This window comes from Bison bison, unplaced genomic scaffold (genome assembly GCF_000754665.1).
Source record: "Bison bison bison isolate TAMUID 2011002044 unplaced genomic scaffold, Bison_UMD1.0 scf7180017864266, whole genome shotgun sequence".
Lineage (NCBI taxonomy): Eukaryota > Metazoa > Chordata > Mammalia > Artiodactyla > Bovidae > Bison > Bison bison.
This window is the reverse complement of record NW_011494838.1, coordinates 2,557,381-2,581,843: the sequence shown is the minus strand read 5'-3', so window position 1 is coordinate 2,581,843 and position 24,463 is coordinate 2,557,381. Positions and strand designations below refer to the sequence as shown.

Sequence of the window (24,463 nt, the reverse complement as noted above, 5' to 3'; positions counted from 1 at the left end):
CTGTTGTTTTCCTCTATTTCTTTGCATTGATCACTGAGGAAGGCTTTCTTATCTCTCCTTGCTATTCTTTGGAACTCTGCATTCAGATGCTTATATCTTTCCTTTTCTCCTTTGCTTTTCACTTCTCTTCTTTTCACAGCTATTTGTAAGGCCTCCTCAGACAGCCATTTTGCTTTTTTGCATTTCTTTTCCATGGGGATGGTCTTGATCCCTGTCCTGTGTACAATGTCATGAACCTCCATCCATAGTTCATCAGGCACTCTATCTATCAGATCTAGTCCCTTAAATCTATTTCTCACTTCCACTGTATCATCATAAGGAATTTGATTTAGGTCATACCTGAATGGTCTAGTGGTTTTTCCTACTTTCTTCAATTTAAGTCTGAATTTGGCAATAAGGAGTTCATGATCTGAGCCACAGTCAGCTCCCAATCTTGTTTTTGCTGACTGTATAGAGCTTCTCCCTCTTTGGCTGCAAAGAATATAATCAATCTGATTTCTGTGTTGACCATCTGGTGATGTCCATCTGGTGATGTCCATGTGACATCTTGTGTTGTTGGAAGAGGGTGTTTGCTATGACCAGTGGATTCTCTTGGCAAAACTCTATTAGCCTTTGCCCTGCTTCATTCTGTATTCCAAGGCTAAATTTGCCTGTTACTCCAGGTGTTTCTTGACTTCAACTTTTGCATTCCAGTCCCCTATAATGAAAAGGACATCTTTTTTGGGTGTTAGTTCTAAAAGGTCTTGGAGGTCTTCATAGAACTGTTCAACTTCAGCTTCTTCAGTGTTACTGGTTGGGGCATAGACTTGGATTACTGTGATATTGACTGGTTTGCCTTGGAAACGAACAGAGATCATTCTGTCATTTTTGATATTGTATCCAAGTACTGCATTTCAGACTCTTTTGTTGACCATGATGACTACTCCATTTCTTCTGAGGGATTCCTGCCCACAGTAGTAGATATAGTGGTCACCCGAGTTAAATTCACCCATTCCAGTCCATTTTAGTTCACTGATTCCTAGAATGTCGACGTTCACTCTTGCCATCTCCTGTTTGACCACTTCCAATTTGCCTTGATTCATGGACCTAACAATCCAGGTTCCTATGCAATATTGCTCTTTACAGCATCCAACCTTGTTTCTATCACCAGTCACATTCCAACTGGGTATTGTTTTTGCTTTGGCTCCATCCCTTCATTCTTTCTGGAGTTATTTCTCCACTGATCTCCAGTAGCATATTGGGCACCTACCGACCTGGGGAGTTCCTCTTTCAGCATCCTATCATTTTGCCTTTTCATACTGTTCATGGGGTTCTCAAGGCTAGAATACTGAAGTGGTTTGTCATTCCCTTCTCCAGTGGACCACATTCTGTCAGATGTGACCCATCAGTGACCAGGATATGGGCAAGGAAACTGTGAAGCTATTGTTGTCTTATTTTCCTCAAGGCTGCATTCAATTACCTATACAGATTAATCCTGAACTACAAGTTTTCAGTAGTTGCTTCTTCACTTCTCTGTTTTCCCTTCTAGATTACAGCTGTATGATGACAGGTACTGAGTCTAACATATACAATAGGGATACACACAGAACTTTTCACAGCACCTAAAAGGTACTTAGCCACTTAACAAACTGCTGCTTAACGAATGAACAAATAAACACACCATCAGGTGTGTCCAAAGAAGATGATGCTGAAAGGGCAGTTGAGGGCCGGATTGTATATGGCCATGAATGTCACAGTAAGGTGGGTAGAATGGAAATTAAGCACATTTTGAACTTGCTGCTCTGACATGGAAGATGTAGCCATCTTTTTTTGATGTACTAATATTCTTTATAGGCTTCCTTGGTGGCTCAGACAGTAAAGTGTCTGCCTGCAATGCGGGAGACCCAAGTTCGATCCCTGGGTTGGGAAGATCCCCTGGAGAAGGAAATGGCAACCCACTCCAGTATTCTGGCCTGGAAAACCCCATGGACAGAGGGGCCTGGTAGGCTACAGTCCATGGTGTCGCAGAGAGTTGGACACGACTGAGCAACTTTACTTGGACTTTCAAGTATTCTTTATTTTATGAAAAGAATAGACAGGTAGTGCATGCTACACAAAGAATTAAGAAAATTGTTCTCTAAGGTAAAACACAAGCAGAAACTATTGAAAGTGTGAGGTGTCAAACATTAATTCACAACAGCAACTTTAAAAAATGATCTACCATAAAAGCATAAGATTTTGATAGTGTTTGTTAAGTAGGAACCTCATTGCTGTAAAGTGAGACTTCATTTTGTTGGTAATTGTAATAATAATGGAATTGTATGAGTAGTGAAAGAACATTCTCATGGAATTGATGCCACTGACATGTATGCTGTTGCAAGACCATCTTCTAAACTGCGACCAGTAGGCTAATATTTGAACCACTGAGGTCTGAACCATATCAAGCAGGAACAATGATAAGACAATTACTAAGCAAAAGTATACTAAAAAGATTTAATGTAAAAAGATTTTTAGATTACAACTGGTGCAACTGATAAGTCTGGCATCAATTCAGCCCAGAACATTTTCATACCGAGAGTCAGAAAAACTCTCAGCTCTGGTGAGAGTGACTGTAGCTGTGTTTTAATTTTTGGCCATTTCGTTCTGTAACTGAAGCCATGCAAAGGGAAAAACATTTTATTTCAAGGTCATATTTAATATATGCCAACTCTTCTCACACAAGCTTCAAAACTTTGATCACAAGAAGACAATGTGTTTTTCTTGTTTTGTATGCAGGCCCATGCATGGACTTAAACTATAACTAAGAAGAAACAAAGACAGTGACACAGACATGGAGCCAAAAGAGCTTCTGATCAAATTTCACACCATTTTCAGTTCTATTTACACAGTACTGAAATAGGCCACAAACATTTGTCATTCCCTAATACTGAGGAGGGAGATTCCCCTCCTCCCCACTTGTGACAAATAAACAAAACTATGATAATAACAATGAACAAAAAAATGATAACAACTGAGGTTATCTCAAACTTCCTCAATCACAGCACTACTGACATCTGAGGCTGAATTACGTATTGTAGTGGTTGCCCTGTGCATTGCAGGCTATTTAGCAGCATGCCTGATACCATTAGGTGTCAGTAGAACCTTCCCAGTCATGAAACAAAATGTCCCAGACATTACCAATGTCCCGTGGGCAAAATAACCCTTGGTTGAGAATCAGTGGGTTGCTGCTGTATGGTTTAGCATTTAAAGGGAGAATGAGGAAAATACTTACTTAGGCTCCTATCAAAGATATAGACTTTAGCAGGCTCTTCACTTGAGCTATTTGACTATTTTAAGTTAACATTGCAAACTGTAATTCCCTCGACTTCCCTCATAAAGCTATTACCTCAAATACCATCTCTCTAATGATGACTTCGGAGAAGGCAATGGCATCCCACTCCAGTACTCTTGCCTGGAAAATCCCATGGACAGAGGAGCCTGATAGGCTGCGGTACATGGGGTCACTAGAAGTCGGACACGACTGAGCGACTTCACTTTCACTTTTCACTTTCATGCATTGGAGAAGGAAATGGCAACCCACTCCAGTGTTCTTGCCTGGAGAATACCAGGGATGGGGGAGCCTGGTGGGCTGCCGTCTCTGAGATCGCACACAGTTGGATATGACTGAAGTGACTTAGCAGCAGCAGCAGCAGCAGCAATGATGACTTCCAAATTGATATCTCCAGTGAGAAACTCTCCTTCTAAATGTTGGTTTGCTCCAGGGTTCTGGTCTTTTTAAAAATCTTTTTCTACATACATTTACTGGCAGGCAATCTCATTTAATGGCATGGATTTCAATACCATCTCTGTATACCAATACATCTAAATTTCACTCCCTGGAGCTCTCTTCTACTTGTCTTACTCAAAACCTCCACTTGAATATCTACTGCCTCACTTAAAATCTCTACTTGGCAATCTAATTAGCATCTTAAATTTAATACATCCCAACTCCGACTCAATGGACATGCGTTTGAGTGAACTATGGGAGTTGGTGATGGACAGGGAGGCCTGGTGTGCTGTGATTCATGGGGTCGCAAAGAATCGGACATGACTGAGCGACTGAACTGAACTGAACTGAACTTCTAAAGATCTCCTCCACCACAACAGAGCAAACAATGAAAAGTTGTCAGATGTCTGAAAAAAGCCTCTAACGTAAATTTGTTAACATAAACTTTCCCCCTAAAATTAAGGAGGGGAAAATCTTGGAGGACATATAGCTTATACAAAGTGAAGAAAACTATTACCCTTTCCACAAAACAAACAAACAAGACGCAACATTCTTGTAAAGATATATTACATCCATGCAGCAAGAATAGGATACTATTAAAAGGAACATTCAGAAACAAAATGAGCTCTCGGATATGAAAAACATGACAGCATAAGCAGAAAACTTTGGAAGATAAAGTAGAGTAAATCTTCAAAGAAAAAATTAAAGCAAAAAGACAAAGGGATGGAGGATAAGATGATTAGAGGACCAGCATGAATAATGGGAGCTCCAGAAAGAGGGGACAGAAAAGAATGGAGGGAACTTTCATCAATGAAATAATAAGAAAAAAATTTAACAACAGAAGGACATAGTTATTAGATTAGAAAAACCTTCCAAGTGCCAAGCAAAAAGATGAATATATATTGATACCAAAGCATGTCATTTGAAACTTTTGAGACACTAAGAACAGAAAAATAGATCCTACTAGTTTCCAGAGAGAGAAGGAAAGAGGTGACATATAAAGGAGTAGGAGTTGAAAGGATTAGGAGTTAGAATGGAGAAAGATTTGGGCTTTTCAGCATGGGAAGAAGACGACGAAGAAGTAATATCTTCAAAGTTCTAAAGGAAAATTATTTCTAATGTAGAACTCTATATACAACCAAATTATCCATCAACTGTAACAACAAAGACATTTTTTTAAATGCAAGATTTAGAAAAAGTTTTTTCCTTCTGTAACCCTATGCAAATGTGTCACTACCAAAGAGTGGTAGAGAAAAAAACCAACAGAATAGAGATATGGGATACATGTAATAGAAGATCCAATGCAAGAGGGAGGCAAAAGGATTTCTCAATAGGATAATGAAGGGAAAATCCTTGATGACAGCAGTATGCAAGATTTACAGGAAAACCCAAACACTTGGAGCAGCTGGGACTCAAAGGACCTAGATTTATGTTGCTCTTCTATCATTTTTCTAACTTGAGGTAAGAATGCCCACGTGAGTCTGATCTAGGTTCCTATTTGTATTGGCTGGTTGTAATCACATTCTCTGGAGAAGGGCATGGCAACCCACTCCAGTATTCTTGCCTGGAAAATCCCATGGACAGAGGAGCCTGGTGGGCTACAGTCCATAGGGGTCGCAAGAGTTGGACATGACTCAGCAACTACACCACCACCACCAATCACATTCTGTTGAAATTCCTGCTTTTTGCTCCTGACCCACGCTACCTCCTATCAGAAGCCTAGTTGCCATGATTTCTGTTCTTACTCACTATGTGACCATGTACACTGACATCCTAAGAAGCAGTTCCTGTATACTCTCAAGAGATAAAACAAGGTTGTGATCCAGAAAATAATCACCTATCTACTTTAGGGATCCTAATAATGGCAATCTTGAACTTTCCTTAAGTAGACTTTCTACTTTTGGCTTTCTACTTAGTTATTCAAAGCTAAATATTATATTTGTTGTTGTTGTTAAGTCAGTATGTCATGTCTGACTCTTTTGCGACCCCATGGACTGTAGCTTGCCAGCCAGGCTCTTCTGTCCATGGGATTTCCCAGGCAAGAATACTGGAGTGGATTGCCATTTCCTTCTACAGGGGATCTTCTTGACCCAAGGACTGAACACACATCTCCTGCATTGGCAGGCAGATTCTTTACCATTCAACCGCCAGGGAAGTCCAAACATTATATTAATTAAGGACAAATATATACTTGAAAAAACTATAGAGAAAAGCAAGGAGATTATTAAAATAAAATTCAGAATTTTTAATATAAGAGTCATTTTCCTTTGGGAAAAAGGGTGGGAAATGATACAGGGGATGGGTACATTAGGGTTACAAAGGGAGCATTTGTTTCTTAATGTGGGTGGTAGATATGCAAGTATTCATTATGTTATTATTCTTTAAGCTGTATTTAAATTTTTATAACCTCTTCTATATATGTGATAAATAATAAATGCCATGTAAAAGATTAAATAACACATTTTAAGAGTGATGAATACTTTTTACAAAAAAATCAAACCTAAGTGGAAGGTAAACACAATATATTCTACAAATATTTATGTGCTCTCCTTTCTTTTGTCAGCTTCTTTAATAAAGTTAAATTATATAAGGTAATAATAACAAATTACTGGGTGTGTTAGTAACATATATGCAGGTTGTAAGTACTATAATAATAGCACAAAAATGGGGAAAGAGGAAATAAAGCTATTTCTGTGGAGTAGCATTTTTATGTTTAACTGGCATTAGATTAGTACAAATATGAAGGAGACTTGTATAAGTTAAGGTGTATATGGTAAGCCATAGAGTAATCATTAAAAAAAGGTTTTTTTTAAGTTAATTAAAATACTAAAACTAGAAAATTCTTAGTCAAAATATTTATTTAAAGTAAAAGAAAGCTGAAGGAGGAATAAAGAAAAAAAGAAATGAAACATAAAAAACAAAAAATAAAATGGCAGCTATAAATCAAGGTATATAAATTATAACAATAAAAGAATAAATTAAATTGTACAATTAAAAGCTAGAAACTTTCAGGCAAATAAAAAATAAGATTCAACTACATGCTATCTACAGAATATACAGTTTTGGTTCAAAGATAAAAATAGGTTGAAAGTAAAAGGACAGGAAAAGATGTATCATGCAAACAGCAACAATTAATATAAGAAAACAGGAGTGGCTATACTATGTTAGACAAAACAGACTTTGAAATTTTAAAAATTGCTAGAGATAAAGAGGGATTTTTATAAGAACAGAAGAGTCAACCCATCAGGAGGATATAACAATTATAAACATATATACTTGCCACCAGAGCTCCAAAATATGTGAAGCAAAAATGGACAGTTGAAGGGAGAAACAGAAAATTTCAACAATAATCGTTTCAGTTATGGATAGAAAAGCTATGTAAAAGATCAACAAGGAAAAAGACTAGAACAACACCACAAATCAACTAGACCTGGTAGACAAACGTTTTATTCCGAAAGAACAGAATATACATTTTTCTCAAGTGCACATGAAACATTGTCCAGGATAGATCATATGCTAGGCTATAAAACAAGCCTCAATTAGTATAAAAGGACTGAAAAAACATATTTTTCTGATCACAATTGAGCAAAATTAAATATTAATGACAAAATAAATTTGAGGAACTTCCAAATCTGTGAAAATTAAACAAAGCATTCATTAAAAAAACAAAAAACAAAAAAACAATGAGTCTAAGAAGAAATTACAAGGGAAATTAGAAAACAGTTTTAGAAGAATGACAATGAAACACACAACACACCAAAACAAAAGGGATACAGCTAAAGCAGCACTTAGCAGAAAATCTTTTGCTATAAATGCCTACATTATAAAGGAAAAAAGATCTCAAATCAAAAACCTAATCTCCACTTTAAGACAGTGAAAAGAGTAAACCAATACAAAGCAAGCAGAAGGAAATAAATGATAAGGATTAGCGTGGAAATTAATGAAATAAAGAGTAGAGCAACTCCCTTGGAGTCAGTGGTTAATACTCCATGCTTCCACTGCAGGGGGTGTGGATTGGATCCCTGGTCAGGGAACTAAGATCCTGCATGCCAATTGGCAAAAAAAAAAAAAAAAAAGAAGAGAAGAAGAAGAAGAAAGAAAAGAAAATTTATTGAACTGAATAAAAATGAACATGCAGCATATCAACTTGAATTATAACAAAAGAGTAGAAAAACAATAGAGAAAATCAACCTAACCAAAGCTGGTTCTTTGAAAAGAGCAACAAAATTAACAAAGTTTTAGTTAAGCTCTTTCCAAAAAAGAGAAGACTCAAATTGCTAAAATCACAAATGAAACAGGAGACATTACTTCCAACATTCAATAAGTGGACGGGAATACTAAGGGATCATCTCCTAAGATTCAGTTTGGTCTCTCACTTTATCCTTAAACCTACCAGCCAGAACCTAAGTGTCACTCTAAGTGAAGGCCATCAAAGGCCTAATTACTAAGGAGGTCTTCAGAAATCATTATGAGAGAGAATTAGGAATTCAAGCTCCTGCATTGAGTTACAGAGTCGCTCAGTCATGTCTGACTCTTTGTGACCCATGGACTGCAGCACACGAGGCTTCCCTGTCTGTCACAAACTCCCAGAGCTTGCTCAAACTCATGTCCATTGAGTCAGTGATGCTATCCAACCATCTCATCCTCTGTCGTCCCCTTCTCCTCCTGCCTTCAACTTTTCCCAACATCAGGGTCTTTTCCAACGAGTCAGTTCTTCGAATCAGGTGGCCAAAGTATTGCAGGTTCAGCTTCAGCCTCAGTCCTTCCAGTGAATATTCAGGACTGATTTCCTTTAGGATTGACTGGTTTGATCTCCTTGCAGTCCAAGGGACTTTTAAGAGTCTTCTCCAACACCACAGTTCAAAAGCATCAATTCTTCAGCACTCAGTTTTCTTTATGGTCCAACTCTCACATCCATACATGAATACTAGAAAAACTATAGCTTTGACTAGACAGACCTTTGTCAGCAAAGTAATGTCTCTGCTTTTTAATATACTGTCTAGGTTGGTCATAGCTTTTCTTCCAAGGAGCAAGTGTTTTTTAATTTCATGACTGCAGTCACCACCTGCAGTGATTTTGGAGCCCAAGAAAATAAAGTCTCTCACTGTTTCCATTGTTTCTCCATATATTTGCCATGATGGGACCAGAAGCCACGATCCTAGTTGTTTGTATGTTAAGTTTTAAGCCAGCTTGTTCACTCTCCTCTTTCACTTTCATCAAGAGGCTCTTTAGTTCTTCTTTACTTTTTGCCATAAGGGTGGTGTCATCTGCATATCTGAGGTTATTGTTATTTCTCCTGGCAATCTTGATTCCATTTTGTGCTTCATCCAGCCCGGCATTTTGCATGATGCACTCTGCATATAAGTTAAACAAGCAGGATGACAATATAAAGCCTTGATGTACTCCTTTCCCAATTTGGAACCAGTCCATGTCTGGTTCTAACTGTTGCTTCTTGACCTGCATACAGATTTCTCAGGAGGCAGGAAAGATGGTCTGGTATTCCCGTCTCTTGAAGAATTTCCCACAGTTTGTAATGATCCACACAGTCAAGGGTTTTAGCATAGCCAATGAAGCAGAATTAGATGTTTTTCTGGAACTGTCTTGCTTTTTCCATGATCCAATGGATGTTGGCAATTCGTTCTCTGGTTCCTCTGACTTTATAAATCCAGCTTGAACGTCTAGAAGTTCTCAGTTCACATACTGTTGAAGCCTGGCTTGGAGAATTTTGAGCATTACTTTGCCAGCATGTGAGATGAGTGCAATTGTGTGATAGTTTGAACTTTCTTTGGGATTGGAATGAAAACTGACCTTTTCCAGACCTGTGGCCACTGCTGAGTTTTCCAAATTTGCTGGCATATTGAGTGCAACACTTTCACAGCATCATCTTTTAGGATTCGAAATAGTTCAACTGGAATTCTATCATCTCCACTAGCTTTGTTTGTAGTGATGCTTCCTAAGGCCCACTTGACTTCATATTCCAGGATGTCTGGCTCTAGGTGAGTGATCATACCACTATGGTTATCTGGGTCACGAAGATCTTTTTTGTATAGTTCTTCTGTGTATTCTTGCTACCTCTTGTTAATATCTTCTGCTTCTGTTAGGTCCATACCATTTCTGTCCTTCATTGTGTCCATCTTTGCACAAAATGTTCCCTTGGTACCTCTAATTTTCTTGAAGAGATTTTTAGTCTTTCCCATTTTATTGTTTTCCTTTATTTCTTTGCACTGATCACTGAGGAAGGCTTTCTTATCTCTCCTTGTGATTCTTTGGAACTATGCATTCAGATGGGTATATCTTTCCTTTTCTCCTTTGCCTTTTGTTTCTCTTCTTTTTTCATCTATTTGTAAGGCCTCCTCAGACAACCATTTTGCCTTTCTGCATTTCTTTTTTGGGGGGATGGTCTTGATTACCGCCTCCTGTACAATGTCATGAACCTCCACCCATAGTTCTTTAGGCACTCTGTTTATCAGATCCAATCCCTTGAATCTATTTGTCACTCTGAGATTTGATTTAGGTCATACTTGAATGATCTAGTGATGGTGATTGCAGCCATGAAATTAAAAGACGCTTGCTCCTTGGAAGGAAAGATGATGACCAACCTAGACAGCATATTAAAAAGCAGAGATATTACTTTGCCAGCAAAGGTCCGTCTAGTCAAGGCTATGGTTTTTCCAGTAGTCATGTACGAATGTGAGAGTTGGACTATAAAGAAAGCTGAGTGCTGAAGAATTGATAGTTTTGAACTGTGGTGTTGGAGAAGACTCTTGACAGTCCCTTGGACTGCAAGGAGATCCAACCAGTCCATCCTAAAGGAGATCAGTCCTGGGTGTTCATTGGAAGGACTGATGTTGAAGCTGAAACTCCAATATTTTGGCCACCTGATGCAAAGAACTGACTCATTTGAAAAGACCCTGATGCTGGGAAAGACTGAAGGCAGGAGGAGAAGGGGACAACAGAGAATGAGATGGTTGGATGGCATCACTGACTCAATGGACATGAGTTTGAGTAAACTCTGGGAGTTGGTGATGGACAGGGAGGCATGGTGTGCTACAGTCCAAGGGGTCACAAAGAGTCAGACATGACTGAGCAACTGAATTGACTGAGTGACCAGTCTCTGGATTTTGTGTATATTTTCGACAGCTACTTACTAGATTGATAATGAACTATACCAGCATACCATGTTTTGATAATGGATCCTACCTGAATATCATTACAGACTTTAAGGGATATAGCAGTGAGGTGACACAATAAATCTAATTCTCTGTGGGAAAAGAGAAGAAAAAAAAACAACAACCAAGTGTCAGAACAAAACAACAAAAAATAATAGAACTGAAAGTCAGCAATGTACACATTCCAAACTAATAAATATCATCTGAGCTTAGAATTTTTTTTAAGAAAGGATAGATCGTCCTTTCAATTTAAAATGTGGGGCTTTTCATGAATTTTGACTTTTCTAGAGCTCAAAGGGTCTCGTGCTGCTGCTAAGTCGCTTCAGTCGTGTCCAACTCTGTGCGACCCCATAGACTGCAGCCCACTAGGCTCCCCCGGCCCTTGGATTCTCCAGGCAAGAACACTGGAGTGGGTTGCCATTTCCTTCTCCAATGCATGAAAGTGCAAAGTGAAAGAGAAATCGCTCAGTCGTGTCCGACTCTTAGCGACCCCATGGACTGCAGCCCACCAGGCTCCTCCGTCCATGGGATTTTCCAGGCTACAGTACTGGAGTGGGGTGACATTGCCTTCGCCGCAAAGGGTCTCCTGTGTTGCTTAAATACTAGTTGGGGAGAGAGAAGCATTCACTTAAATGTGAACGTGAAAGGCGCCCCCTGTTGAAAACTACCTGAACTTCTGATTCCTGAATCCATCTCTGCCTCTGAGAAAAATTACAAGTGCTTAAGATGGTTCAAGGGCAACCCACTCCAGTACTCTTGCCTTGAAAATCCCATGGGCCGAGGAGCCTGGTAGGCTGCAGTACAGGGGGTTGCGAAGAGTCGGACACGGCTGAGCGACTTCACTTTCACTCTTCAGTTTCATGCATTGGAGAAGGAAATGGCAACCCACTCCAGTATTCTTGCCTGGAGAATCCCAGGGACGGGGGAGCCTAGTGGGCTGCCATCTTGGGGTCGCACAGAGTCGGACACGACTGAAGTGACTTAGCAGCAGAGCAGCAGCAAGATGGTTCATAATAAGGCCTCTCTTCTTGCTTTAGCTTCTGCACTCCAGATTTTTGGCTGCCATCCTGATTTATTTAACATCAGCTCATTGTCAAGCTCCTTCTCCCCATTCCTCCTGGGGTTTGCACAAGTTGCTCCCTTTGCCAAGCAGATTTTTCCCCACTCCCATACTCCCTTGACTAAGTTCTTTGGTTCTTAGAAGACTTAAGGAAGGATGAGGCGTCATTAGGCAAAGGTCATTTGCCTAATGACCTTTGCCTAATACTGTCCAGGGTACCAGCTGGAAAATGGGAAGCTGGAATGGAGGACCGGTGTCCTTAGAGACCACGTTTTTAAAAAGAATTCACTGTATTTCCCTAGTATTCAGCACAGTAAGTGCTAAATTCTCTTAAACTATGTGTTAAAAATATGTGGTGAAATGCAGCCCTTTCAGGCAGGCCACAGCCGAAGTTTCTTCAGCTGCTTTGGCTTTCCTGTCACAACCTGAGGACTATTCTCAGCCAGGACTCCCAGGCTGCTCTCATTCCCGTAACCTCGGGTGCATGTGAAGCCTAAACTGCGTTCCCTCAGAGGTTCATCTACGTCTGACCTGTCTGGCCCCTGAAGAAGAGAATTCGCCTCAGAAACGGGCCGTGCGAAGGAGGAGCGTGCGAGGCACACTAGTTCAAAGCCAGACGGCCAGCAATGGAAATGCGGGGGCTTGGTGACAGCTACATGGGTCTCTCAGGTCGTCCTCAGGCCCAGCCCCCGCGGAGTGTGTCAAGGCCTGAGCATGAGGAGTCGGCCGCTTCGCCTCACAGAAAAGAGCAGGGCCTCTCGCCGCTGGCAGCGGGAAATCTCGCCTCGCGCGGGCTCCCGCGGGCTCCCACGCGCCTTTGCGCGCCCGCGGCCCTGGCCGACAAAGAGGCGGGAAGCCTGGTCCCGCCCCCAAGCTCCGGGGAGGGGCGTGACCGCTGCAGGCTCCGCCCACGCGGCGCGCACGGCCCCACGGCAACCGGCACAACACAACAAAATGGCTGCTGCGCCGCTGGGCGCCTGAAGGGAACTGCCGGCACCTCTCCGCCCGGCCTCGTCCGGCGGGCTTGCTCGGCCTCGCTCTTTCGTGGTGAGTGCCAGGCCTGGTCTAGGCCGTTCTCCGGCCTCCAGGCGGAGCGGGTGGGGACCAGCGGCGAAGGCGGGAAGGCCTGGACCCAGCGAGGGATGGATTCGGGGCGGGGGCGTGTGCCTGGGAGTTGGGATTGGATGGGAAGGAGGGAGGGCCCGGAACCGGCGTGGGGCGGGGGAGGAGGATGGAGGGAGGTTTGGATTAGAAGTGAGGAGGTCACGGGGTGGGGGCTTTGGGATGAAGGGCCGGAGTGTGGGGAGGTGTGGACGCGGGGGTTCGGCGAGTGAAAGGTAGGGTCCCGCTGCCGAGCGGAGCGGGGTGGAGGTGTGCCAGGTGTCTGCGGGGAATGGCTGGGATACAGGATGGTGTGGGTACCCTGACGGGCGTCCTGAAATCGACCGGAACACAGTACATGGAGAAAAAAGAGCGTTGGGATATGGGGAAGAAAAAGAAGGGGAAGAGCAAATACTTTGTCGTATAACGGTTAAGGGACAGGTGCATTTTCAAGTCAAAGCTTGGCTTCACGTCTTGATTCTGCTACTGTGCTACTGACCGTCTGTGAGATTTGGGCTTGTTAATGTTTTCTCGTTTGTGAAAATGCTCGCTGACTGCTTTTGAGTGTACCTTGTGTGCCAGATTCGGTTCTACATCCTTTAGTCCTCCCCATTAACTGATTTAGAATTTAAAATAACTTGAACGAGGTTATCATTCCCATCTTAAAAGTGATGAAACTGGATCAGAGAAGTTAAATAATTTGTCTATGTCACACAGAAAGTGGAAAATTAACCTTTGAACTCAGACTTAATTGTAGAACCCAAGCTCTTAGTTCTTAAGGATACATTGTCACTTATAAATGAGGTTAATAATTATCATAATATACATTATCTGCAAGAATTTGTTTGGTAATGTCTTTAGAGTGCTTAGCACAGGCCTTTCTTCACTCATTCAACAAATATTTATTGTGCACCAAATCATACAGCCTCTACTGTATTGTAGCCTAAACTCTAGAAGGAGAAACAAGCAATAATCAAGTTGTTTCACAAATAATCATTTAATTCTACTTGTAAGGTGTTGGGAAGGATGCTATTTGGGGCAGAGACCTGATCCTCTTGTGTGTTTTGAGTGTGGAAGTCCTGCCTTCCCAGCCCTGTATTCTTAGAGCCTCACAGTTCTTGGTGCCTTAAAGTTGTGGAATAAAATTGAATGACTGAAAAAAAATAAACTAATGAAAAGGTTTGGGAAGCTTTTTTTCTCCCATACTTGAGTAGCATGGAGAGAGATGTGAGAGGAGAGCTCCGGATGTTAATAGGATACGGAGGGACACAGATGTCAGGGTGTTAGAAGAGAGAGGCACGTAGATAGCCAGTTGGGTTGAGATGAAGTGGAATGGATGGAGACTGGAGTGTTTTGTTTGAAGAGGGGATAATTAGAAGCCAGAGTATTTGAATGAATTAGGATGTCAGAATATTTGCTGTGATGAGCAGTTTGGGAAATCGGGATGAATACAGAAATGTGGAGGCAGGGCACTGAAGAGAATTGTAGAGAAATGGAGAAGACTAGTACAGTGTAAGGGAAGAGACTTTGTGGGAGAACTTGGCAGTCAGAATGGGATGAAGGGTGGGAGGCAAAGGTTGACGAGCACAGGATGGGAGAATTGCCCTTGGTGAGAAATAGGAGTCAGGGTATTTGAAAGGACTAGTTGGAGAATAAGAGTGTTTAAATGTGTCAGAGGGTATGGGATGAAGTCGAATTATAGGGAAAGTACTGAGATGTGATTAAAGGGCTAAGGGGTGCCATGGAGAGGGATATGGAGGTCAAGAAATGGGGATGGATATTTGCTTATTGGAGTAGCTGGGAAGAGAGATGGAAGGTTTGGGAATTATAGAGATCTGCTTCATTTGGATGGAGAAGGCAATGGTATGCCGCTCCAGTACTCTTGCCTGGAAAATCCCATGGATGGAGGAGCCTGGTAGGCTGCAGTCCATGGGGTTGCAGAGTTGGACATGACTGAGCAACTTCACTTTCACTTTTCACTCTCATGCATTGGAGAAGGAAATGGCAACCCACTCCAGTGTTCTTGCCTGGAGAATCCCAGGGACGGGGGAGCCTGGCAGGCTGCTGTCTTTGGGGTCGCACAGAGTCGGACACCACTGAAGTGACTTAGCAGCAGCAGCAGCCTAATTTGGAAAAGATAAGAGATGATGGAATCTTAGAAAGGCTGGATAGAGGTGAAGGTGTAGACTCTACTAAGCTGTGGTGGAGGGGATTGTTAGATCAAGGCCAGTTTCTGAATCTGAGGACAGGATGCTCAATCATATGACTTTGATTATCACATCATTCCAGTGGCTTTCTTTTATTCTGCAGACTTACCTTCTGGGTTTGCAAAATGTATCTCCAGCTCTGGACTTGTTTTGATTTCAGTTTATCCTTCCCCTTCACACACACCAGCCCTGCCTCTCGTCTCTGTCTTCTCTTTTCTATTGCTCGGTCTTTCTGTTGTTTATGTAATTGCAGACCGCAGCCTTGGTCAAGCAGCATCGCTCGCTCTCTCTTAAACTCGTGGTTCAAGGTTTTACTGCTGCCAGGTGTCCTTCCTCAAGTACAGTAAATCCTTAAGCCCATATTACTGAGTTAGCTCTTCTGTGAGATCGTATGTCCAGGCTTTACAGGGGCTATGGCGACCCAGGGAGGAGGTCTGGGAATGCACTGTGACTTCAAAGCCATCCTTTAATCTTTCAGGTTACAATTCATTAAAGGAAGGAGTTGATTTTGATTTCTGGAATCCATTCTAATATATTTATTTAACTCTATTATTGAGTAGGGCAGAGTTTTTCTAATCAAGAGAGATCTCATGATATTCTAGTGAGGCCCAAAGCGTCTTGGTCATTAGGATGTTGTGAGAGGAATTCGGGATGGTTCAATATTTTAAGAAGTTAGAGATAAGACTAAAGTGCAGGGTATAAAATAATTGTGTTGCATAAAAATGTAGGATGTACATGCATTTTTAAACCAAGAAACTAAAAATGTGTATAAAGCATATCTCTGGAGCATGTAGCATGCTGTCATTCTAATCTTATCATTTTCTGTCATGCTATGAGATACAGAAGGACATACAGAAGTGGGAACTGGGCCCTGTACCACTCCTCTTTTATTTTTTAAGTCCTTTGCCCTTATGAAAATTGTATTTAACTCAGGAATGAATAAAATTGTGTTATTAAAGCACATGCCTCTTAGCTCTTTCAAGCTTGAGTATATCATTATTTAGAAAGAGAGCACCAGTACAATCTAACACAGAATGAGGCGTATTACAAAGAGACTTTTTGCCTTGGCAGAATGTTAAGATAGAAATTGTTTGCCACACTTGTGAAATTAGGTCCTAAAGCTTTGTGGTTAAGACATCAATAGCAGTTGTGTGAATTGAGGGAAGCTTTTCTGACCTTTGTGGATGATTTGACATGAAAAAAACTAAAGAGAAAGTAAAGACATAGATTTGCAGTTTAAAGTGATCTAGATTGTAGAACAAGGCAGTTGTCCTTGTTGTACTATATACCTGTGAAACAATAATCACTTTTTAAAAAAATTTAGCAGGTTTTTGCTACCTTCAAACTAGTCTCCAAGACGCTAGATCATGAGTTCAGTGGTGCTTTTGTTGTATTAAATTTTCTGTTTTTCCTTCAAAAAAATTAAAATCTTTTAAAAAGCTACCATTTATTTTTATTTATTTTCCTTCCTTCCTGTTTTTATTTTATTATTTCTTTTGGCCATGCCTCACACAGCCTGTGGGGCTTAGTTCCCTGACCAGGGATCGAACCCACAGCCCCTGAATTGGAAGCATGGAAACTTAACCACTGGACAGCTGGGAAAGTCCCTGGCATTAGGATTTGAGCTATCCAAAAACTTTGGGTTGCAGATTACTTTTCTAAAAATAGTTTGTGTTTTGTCTCCACACTTTAGGGCTTCCCTGGTGGCTCGGTAGAGAGTCTGCCTGCAGTGCAGGAGACCCAGGTTCAACCCCTGAGTCGGGAAGACCCTCTGGACGAGGGAATGGCTACCCACTCCGGTATTCTTGCCTGGAGAATCCCATGGACAGAGGAGTCTGGTGGGCTGCAGTCCATGGGATTGCAAAGAGTTGGACCCAACTGGGTGACTAACATCTACACATACACACACTGCATTTTCAGTAGTGAGGGTATGGGAGATTATGGATACTGAGCAAAGTAGAAGCATTGTTAATGCAGCTTGTTCAAGACCTATACATCTTATAACATTTTTTGGTCTAAAAGTTTGGCAGATTTATAATTTTTGCAGTGTGCTTATAAGAGCAGTTGTATATCATGAAAATCTTTTTTGCATAAACCTGACTTGTAAGTTAGGACTCTTGGTATTGAGGACTGATACTGCTCATGAAGATAGCCTTTTGTTGAAGTATTGAATAGCATTTTATTGTTTCTAGGTTCTTTATGAATAATGCATTCTATAAATAGTAATTATCTGCCATCTTCTAAGCTCTGTTCTTGGCCTGGAATACATCAGTGAATAATATCGCTACTTTCATGGAACTTAAATTCTACTAGGTTAATTGTGTGATTTGACTTACAAGTTAATTTGAGAGAAGAACTGATTCTCATCATTACTCCAGCTAGCGTTCTATCTGAGTTTGGACTTTTACCTAATACCACTGGATTTGGCAGTGATTTCTTGGATATGAAATCAAAGGCACAGGCGGCAAAAGGAAAAATAGACCAGTTGGATTTCTTTAAAAATTTTAAATGAGTATCAAATGACAATATCTCAGGGACCTCCCTGGTGGCTCAGAGGTAAAGAATCGCCTGCCAGTGCAGGAGACACGGGTCTGATCCCTAGGCCAGGAAGATCCCACATGCCACAGAGCAGCTAAGCCCGTGTGCCACAACTACTGAGCCTGTGCTCTACAGCAGAGGAGCCCCCGGTGAGTGAAGCCAGCGCACCCTAGAGCCCATGCTTCGCAACAAGAGAAGCCGCCACAAGAAGAAGTCCCCGCACTGCAACTAGAGAAAAGCCCAGGCAGCAGCGGAAGACCCAGCACACTAAAATAAACAGTTTTATTTTTTAAGACAGTATCAATTAGTAGAAAGGAAACCACAGGGTGGGAGAAAACTTTTACAAATGATTTATTTGACTAAAGTTAATATGCAGACTGTATAGTGAGAACTCCTGAAAAGATTAAAAAAAAGAAAGACCAAAGGCAAGCATTTGCACCAGAAATTAGATATAGAGGGCGGTGCGGCTCCAGCCCACAGAGTCTGGGAAAGTAGTGACAGATGTGAGGCTAGAGAGACAGGGCCACATCCCGCGGGCTCTCATAGATCATGATAAATATTTCATTTATTACAGACCCATAGATTAACCTTTTAAATAGATCACTCTGGCCGCAATGTAGTGATGGAAGAGGAAGGGAAGAGAGCTTATAGACAAATCAGCTAGAAGCTGTTATAGTAGTCTGATGAGTGTGTGAATTAGAGTAGACGAGAGGGGAGATGGAAAGAAGGGGACTAATTTGAGGGATACTTAGGAAGTAGAATTGACAAAACTTGGTGACTGATTGGTTTTGGGAAGAAGGAAGTGACTCCCAGTTTCTGGCTTATTCCCAAGAGCATTGTCCACTAGTAAGGGAACGCTGGGGGAGGAACAGGATGGGAAGAAAATGAGGGCGGGATGAGGGAAATGATACGTTCAATCTGGACTTGTTGATTCAGGATGCCAATGAGATGTCAGGTAGACAGTTGAGAATAGGTGTCTGGACTCAGAAGAGTTGGATTGAAAATATAAACATCAGTAAAAAGGTGGCATTGGGAATCATGGGTGTACATTAGGTTGTCTCAATTAAGTTTAGAGAGAGATCAGAGGAGACCTGAGGAGCTCTGACATTTAAAGAGTGAATGGATGCGCCTTGGCCAGGAAAGGAGGCTGAGGAGTGGCCAGGGAGACGGGAGGAGAGTGTGGTGTCCCAGAAGCCAGAGGAAGAAACTGTTGCAGGAACGAGAGAGCACTGATCAGCATGAAATGCTGCTGGTTGTCAAGTATTTCCAGCTTTATGCACTCTAGAACTCTTTGTAAGTAGAAGAGGCACTGTGACTAGTTTGGTCCCATAAACTGAGAACCAAAGTGACAGATGAGGCTTCTGGCTGGAGTACATGTCAGTACAAGACCTTCTGGAGGTCTCTCTTCCTTCTGGTAAGGTAATCAGCAGTGTCTGAAATGATGTCTGCTTCCATCAGCTTGGAGTAGTGTGGGTTCTAGCATCTATAACTTCTGAATTTAAAATTTTGTAGGCTTGAAAATTTTAGAAATAGACTAATAGTTTTGATAGCTCTAAAAATTAACATTGTTAAATATACTGGAAACTCTTACAGGTTTTGATGGATACCTGGCTTTATTCTTGCAATGAAGAAAGGTCCTCAGCAAAAAATTTCCAAAACAAAGATGCCATCATCATCTCACTCTCCTAGTCCATCATCTCTTACGTCCAATATGAGATCTAGATCACTTTCACCTTTAAACGGATCTGAGACTCTGCCTTTTCATTCTGGAAGACAGTGGTATGAGCAAGTCGAGATTATAGGTGAAAACACTATGCTTTTGGACCACCATGACCAGAAAGGTAATGCTTTTTAATCTACAAATTTCACCAAATACTCTTCTAAGTACAGATGGAAAATATTGAACTTACATTTTTGGTCCAACTATAACATGTATCCATCCTACTAGTAACTTGACCCATTGTTTTTGACAGAAATTGTCTAAGGACAGTGGAGGATGGAGGCTTCCGGTTGAGGGCAAAGGGTTAGGAGAAGGGTTTCCGGAAAGAGGAAGCTTTATCTCCTGTGGCAGAAGAGTGCTTTAAAGTTCATGTGTCAGTTTACCATCGTCCTTGGTTGAGGGGAAGGCATATCTGCTCACTTCAGAATGGAGTGCCTTAATTCAGTATAAACATGTTGTCCACCCCTAGGCTGTTCAGGCTGCTTATCGGCAAGCTACCAATCTGTGAATGGACTGATTCTCACATCAGGGACACATATGAATGTTCACCAAGGTTTTTATGTTTTTCTTAAAAGCATTCTGTCAGTCTAGGAATCTGTTTTCAAAAATGGGTTCTTTTCTTAAGAAATTTACTTACTGTGATTAAATACAAAGAAAACTTTTTTGTGATTTCTTTGCTATGTCATGAAATCATGGTCATCAAATTCTATTGATGAATACTGCTGCTGCTGCTGCTAAGTTGTTAGTTTTAAAAACTAACATTAAAATACTGCTAAAAACCTCAGTGCTGCCCATACTTAAAAGTATAAATTTTAGATTCATCTGCTAGGTTCAAGTCCTAGATTTGCACATTTTTAGCTGTAAGAGTTGAACAAATTTTTCTAATTTTTTTTATAAAGGAGAATAGTAATTTCTATCCCAAAGGTTTGTTGTACAAATTGCATTTTTTAATGTAAAGCATTTAATACAAAGCTTACACACAGTTAATATTTATGAAGTATAACTTATTGTCATCATTATGAAATGCTACATAAAGTAAAATATTAGTTAAATATTCCAATTAGAACTAGCCAGCTGTTTTTACAATTGCATGGTCTAAATTTTTGTTGTTGTTGTTTAACATTAAGACAGTTTGTTTCTCAAAGTATTCATGTCTTCCTCTTTTGATAATGATCTGTTTGCATAACTTCAGAAGCTGATTCACATGCAGGAGTTCGATATATTACAGAAGCCCTTGTTAAAAAACTTACTAAACAGGAAAATTTGGCCTTGGTAAAATCTCTGAACCTTTCACTTTCCAAAGATGGTGGCAAGAAATTTAAGGTAGGTTACCAACATTTCTGAATACAGACATTATTTTAATTTTTGTGCTTTAAAATGAAAAAATAAATATATCTGGGATTTACAGTACTATTTCATCCTAATGTCGCTGGATTTGTTGCAGATCTTTTACTGTTTCTAGTGACAGTTCTCCATCAGAAGTGTGAAGTGTGACTTCTTCAAATTCATAACCTCCTGTTATTCTACATGTTAGTGATTCTCTCTAGAAAGCGTCAGCAAACTACAGTCTAAATGCCAGGTTAGGCCTACTGCTTGTTTTTGTTAATAAAGCTTTATTGGAGCACAGCTACACTCATTTATTTCCATATTGCCTGTGGCTGTTTTTGTGTTACAATATCAGAAGTAAGTGATTGTCAAAGAAACTATATATGCCTCACAAAGCCAAAAAATATTTACTACCTGGCCTTTTGCAGAAAAAGATTACTGATCCCTGCTCCAAACTGTTTACTACTTTATTCTATTCATAAACTATACACCATGAGTACACTGGAATTTAATTTTTATTTTTTAATAAAAATAATTTCTTATTGTTTATTTTATTATTTTATTATTTTTGTTTATTATTATTATTTTTATTATTTACAACTTAATATTTTTGGTTGGAAAAAATATAAACTTAGATGCCTCCAGTCTAAGGAGGTTGACAATCTTAATGAAAACAAAACAAAAATCAACCAACAAAAGCGCTATCAAAGTATTAGGAAAGAGTATATTTTAATCTTAGAGTTGGGAAGGCCCTCTAATCGAACACTAACCCTAGTACCACAAAGAAAAATACTGACAGATTTAGCTTACATAAAGATTAAAAAGTGGTGTTTAACGAATTATTATCTTTTAAAAAGTTAAAGAAAAACAACAAGCTGGCAGGTAGTGTCTTCAGCATGTGTAACAGTATCCGCATAATATAAAGAGCACCTGTGATTCAATAGAAAGAGACACCAAATGGTAAATGTGCAGAGGATAAGTCTGTTCACAAAAGTATTATAAATGGCTGTTAACATGAAAGTATATTCAGTTTAATGTCAAAGAGATGAGAAATAGAACAATGGTTTGATGCCATTTCTCATCTTGTATGTCTAATAGATAAGAATTAAAAAGATTATTTCAGCATTCAGAAAGATGTGAGAAATGGATCTTCTCATTTGGTCTTAGTGGATGTATAGATGGGTACAGCATTTTAGGAAAACAGTTTGATAGTATTTATCAAAATTTCAAATGTACTTATTTGATCCAGCAATTAAGTTTATACTTACTGAGTTTATACTCACCAACATAGCAGTTCTATTTCTTGATGTCTGTTAATATTTACACATGTATCCAAAAGTATCTGAAAAGTAATGTTTATTAGGCATTATTTAAAATAGAAAAATTGGAAATAACCAGTTGTCTGTCAGTAGGGAATTGCTTAAAAATTATAGTGCAGTATACCATGAAATGGGCTTCTCTGGTGGCTCAGTGGTTAAGAATCCATCTGCAGTGCAGGAGTTGCAGGAGACATAGGTTTAATCCCTGGTCAGGAAGATCCCCTGAAGGAGGGCATGGCAGCCCACTCCAGTATTCTTGCCTGGAGAATCCCATGGACAGAGGAGCCTGGTGGGCTACAGTCCATAGGGTCACAAAGAGTTGGATACAACTGAAGTGACTTAGCATGCACACACACCATGAAATCCTTTCAAGTGTGTTGGAAAACAAGAACAGAAACAAACTCCCAGAACTCTTACGTATTAATGTGGGGAATGGTCCAGTATATTTAATGGAAAAAACAAATTCTGAAGTATTTTTAGTAAGGTCTCAAAATACTTTTTTAATGAATAGAAAGGTCTGTGTGTATATACATTGGTCTGTTAACAAGGGTTACCTTTGAGCAGTGAGATTTTTTGGTGGGGAAGCTGAACTGGAGACCTGATGAAGAGAGCTTTTTATGTTTTGTTTTAAATTTTAATTAGAATATATTTATGTTTTATGTAATTAAATAGGAAAAAAGGAGACATCCTGGAGTTTAAAGATTGTAAAAATAAAATATCAAGTTAGTAAATCCGTACTGTGTGGTTTCTATATACGCCAGGTATTGCATTAGGCTGTAGGAATAAATATAGAAGTGAATAAGCTTAGTTTCTGATTTTGGGAACTTAGTGTGGAAAATGCCTAGAATTAAGAGGAGAAATATTGAGGAGGAGTCAAAGGAAGTGAGTGGGTCTGGGAGAGACAGACCCAGTGAAAAAGTCTGAACGCGCTGTTGGAATAGAAGATCCAAGAGTGTGATGGATGGAGACCAGAGGAGGAAGAACTTCAGGAGAAACAGATGTGCTGTAAAATGTCAGAGCAACATCTAACAGCATGAAAACTTGGAAGAAGTTGTTTGATTTGGCAGTGTAAAAAGCCTTCTCCATTCTTGAAGCCCACCAGCTTCATTCTTTTAGGGTCTTTGCTGTTTGTTTTTTTTTCTGCCTGGTATTCTCTGTCTTAAGAGAAGACTCTACACATGGACATCACCAGATGGTCGACACAGAAATCAGATTGATTATATTCTTTGCAGCCAAAGACGGAGGAGCTCTATACAGTCAACAAAAATAAGACCAGGAGCTGACTGTGGCTCAGATCATGAACTCCTTATTGCCAAATTCAGACTGAAATTGAAGAAAGTAGGGAAAACCACTAGACCATTCAGGTATGACCTAAATCAAATTCCTTATTATACAGTGGAAGTGAGAAATAGATTTAAGGGACTAGATCTGATAGAGTGCCTGATGAACTATGGACGGAGGTTCGTGATATTGTACAGGAGACAGGAATCAAGACCATCCCCATGGAAAAGAAATGCAAAAAAGCAAAATGGCTCTCTGGGGAGGCCTTACAAATAGCTGTGAAAGAAGAGAAGCGAAAAGCAAAGGAGAAAAGGAAAGATATAAGCATCTGAATATAGAATTCCAAAGAATGGCAAGGAGAGATAAGAAAGCCTTCCTCAGTGATCAATGCAAAGAAATAAGAGGAAAACAACAGAATGGGAAAGGCTAGAGATCTCTTCAAGAAAATTAGAGATACCAAGGGAACTTTTCATGCAAAGGTGGGCTCGATAAAGGACAGAAATGGTATGGACCTAACAGAAGCAGAAGATATTAACAAGAGGTGGCAAGAATGCACAGAAGAACTGTACAAAAAAGATCTTCACGACCAAGATAATCACAATGGTGTGATCACTCACCTAGAGCCAGACATCCTGGAATGTGAAGTCAAGTGGGCCTTAGAAAGCATCACTATGAACAAAGCTAGTGGAGGTGATGGAATTCCAGTTGAGCTATTTCAAATCCTGAAAGATGATGCTGTGAAAGTGCTTCACTCAATATGCCAGCAAATTTGGAAAACTCAGCAGTGGCCACAGGACTGCAAAAGGTCAGTTTTCATTCCAATTCCAAAGAGAGGCAATGCCAAAGAATGCTCAAACTACCGCACAATTGCACTCATCTCACACGCTAGTAAAGTAATGCTCAAAATTCTCCAAGCCAGGCTTCAGCAATACGTGAACCGTGAACTTCCAGTTGTTCAAGCTGGTTTTAGAAAAGGCAGAGGAACCAGAGATCAAAT

The 24,463-nt window shown here is 40.3% G+C and overlaps 1 protein-coding gene across 1 annotated transcript in view; it reads left to right on the top strand.

Moving 5' to 3' along the window:
- Nucleotides 1–12,896: 12,896 nt before the first annotated feature.
- The window catches only part of CNTRL (centriolin), an 87,197-nt gene continuing 75,630 nt past the window's right edge, over nucleotides 12,897–24,463 (top strand). The window contains exons 1-3 of the mRNA XM_010848414.1: nucleotides 12,897–13,021; nucleotides 19,414–19,661; nucleotides 20,733–20,863. Of these exons, the coding sequence (XP_010846716.1) occupies nucleotides 19,445–19,661; nucleotides 20,733–20,863 (348 nt within the window). The 5' untranslated portion in view covers nucleotides 12,897–13,021; nucleotides 19,414–19,444. The remainder of the gene's footprint in view (nucleotides 13,022–19,413; nucleotides 19,662–20,732; nucleotides 20,864–24,463) is intronic.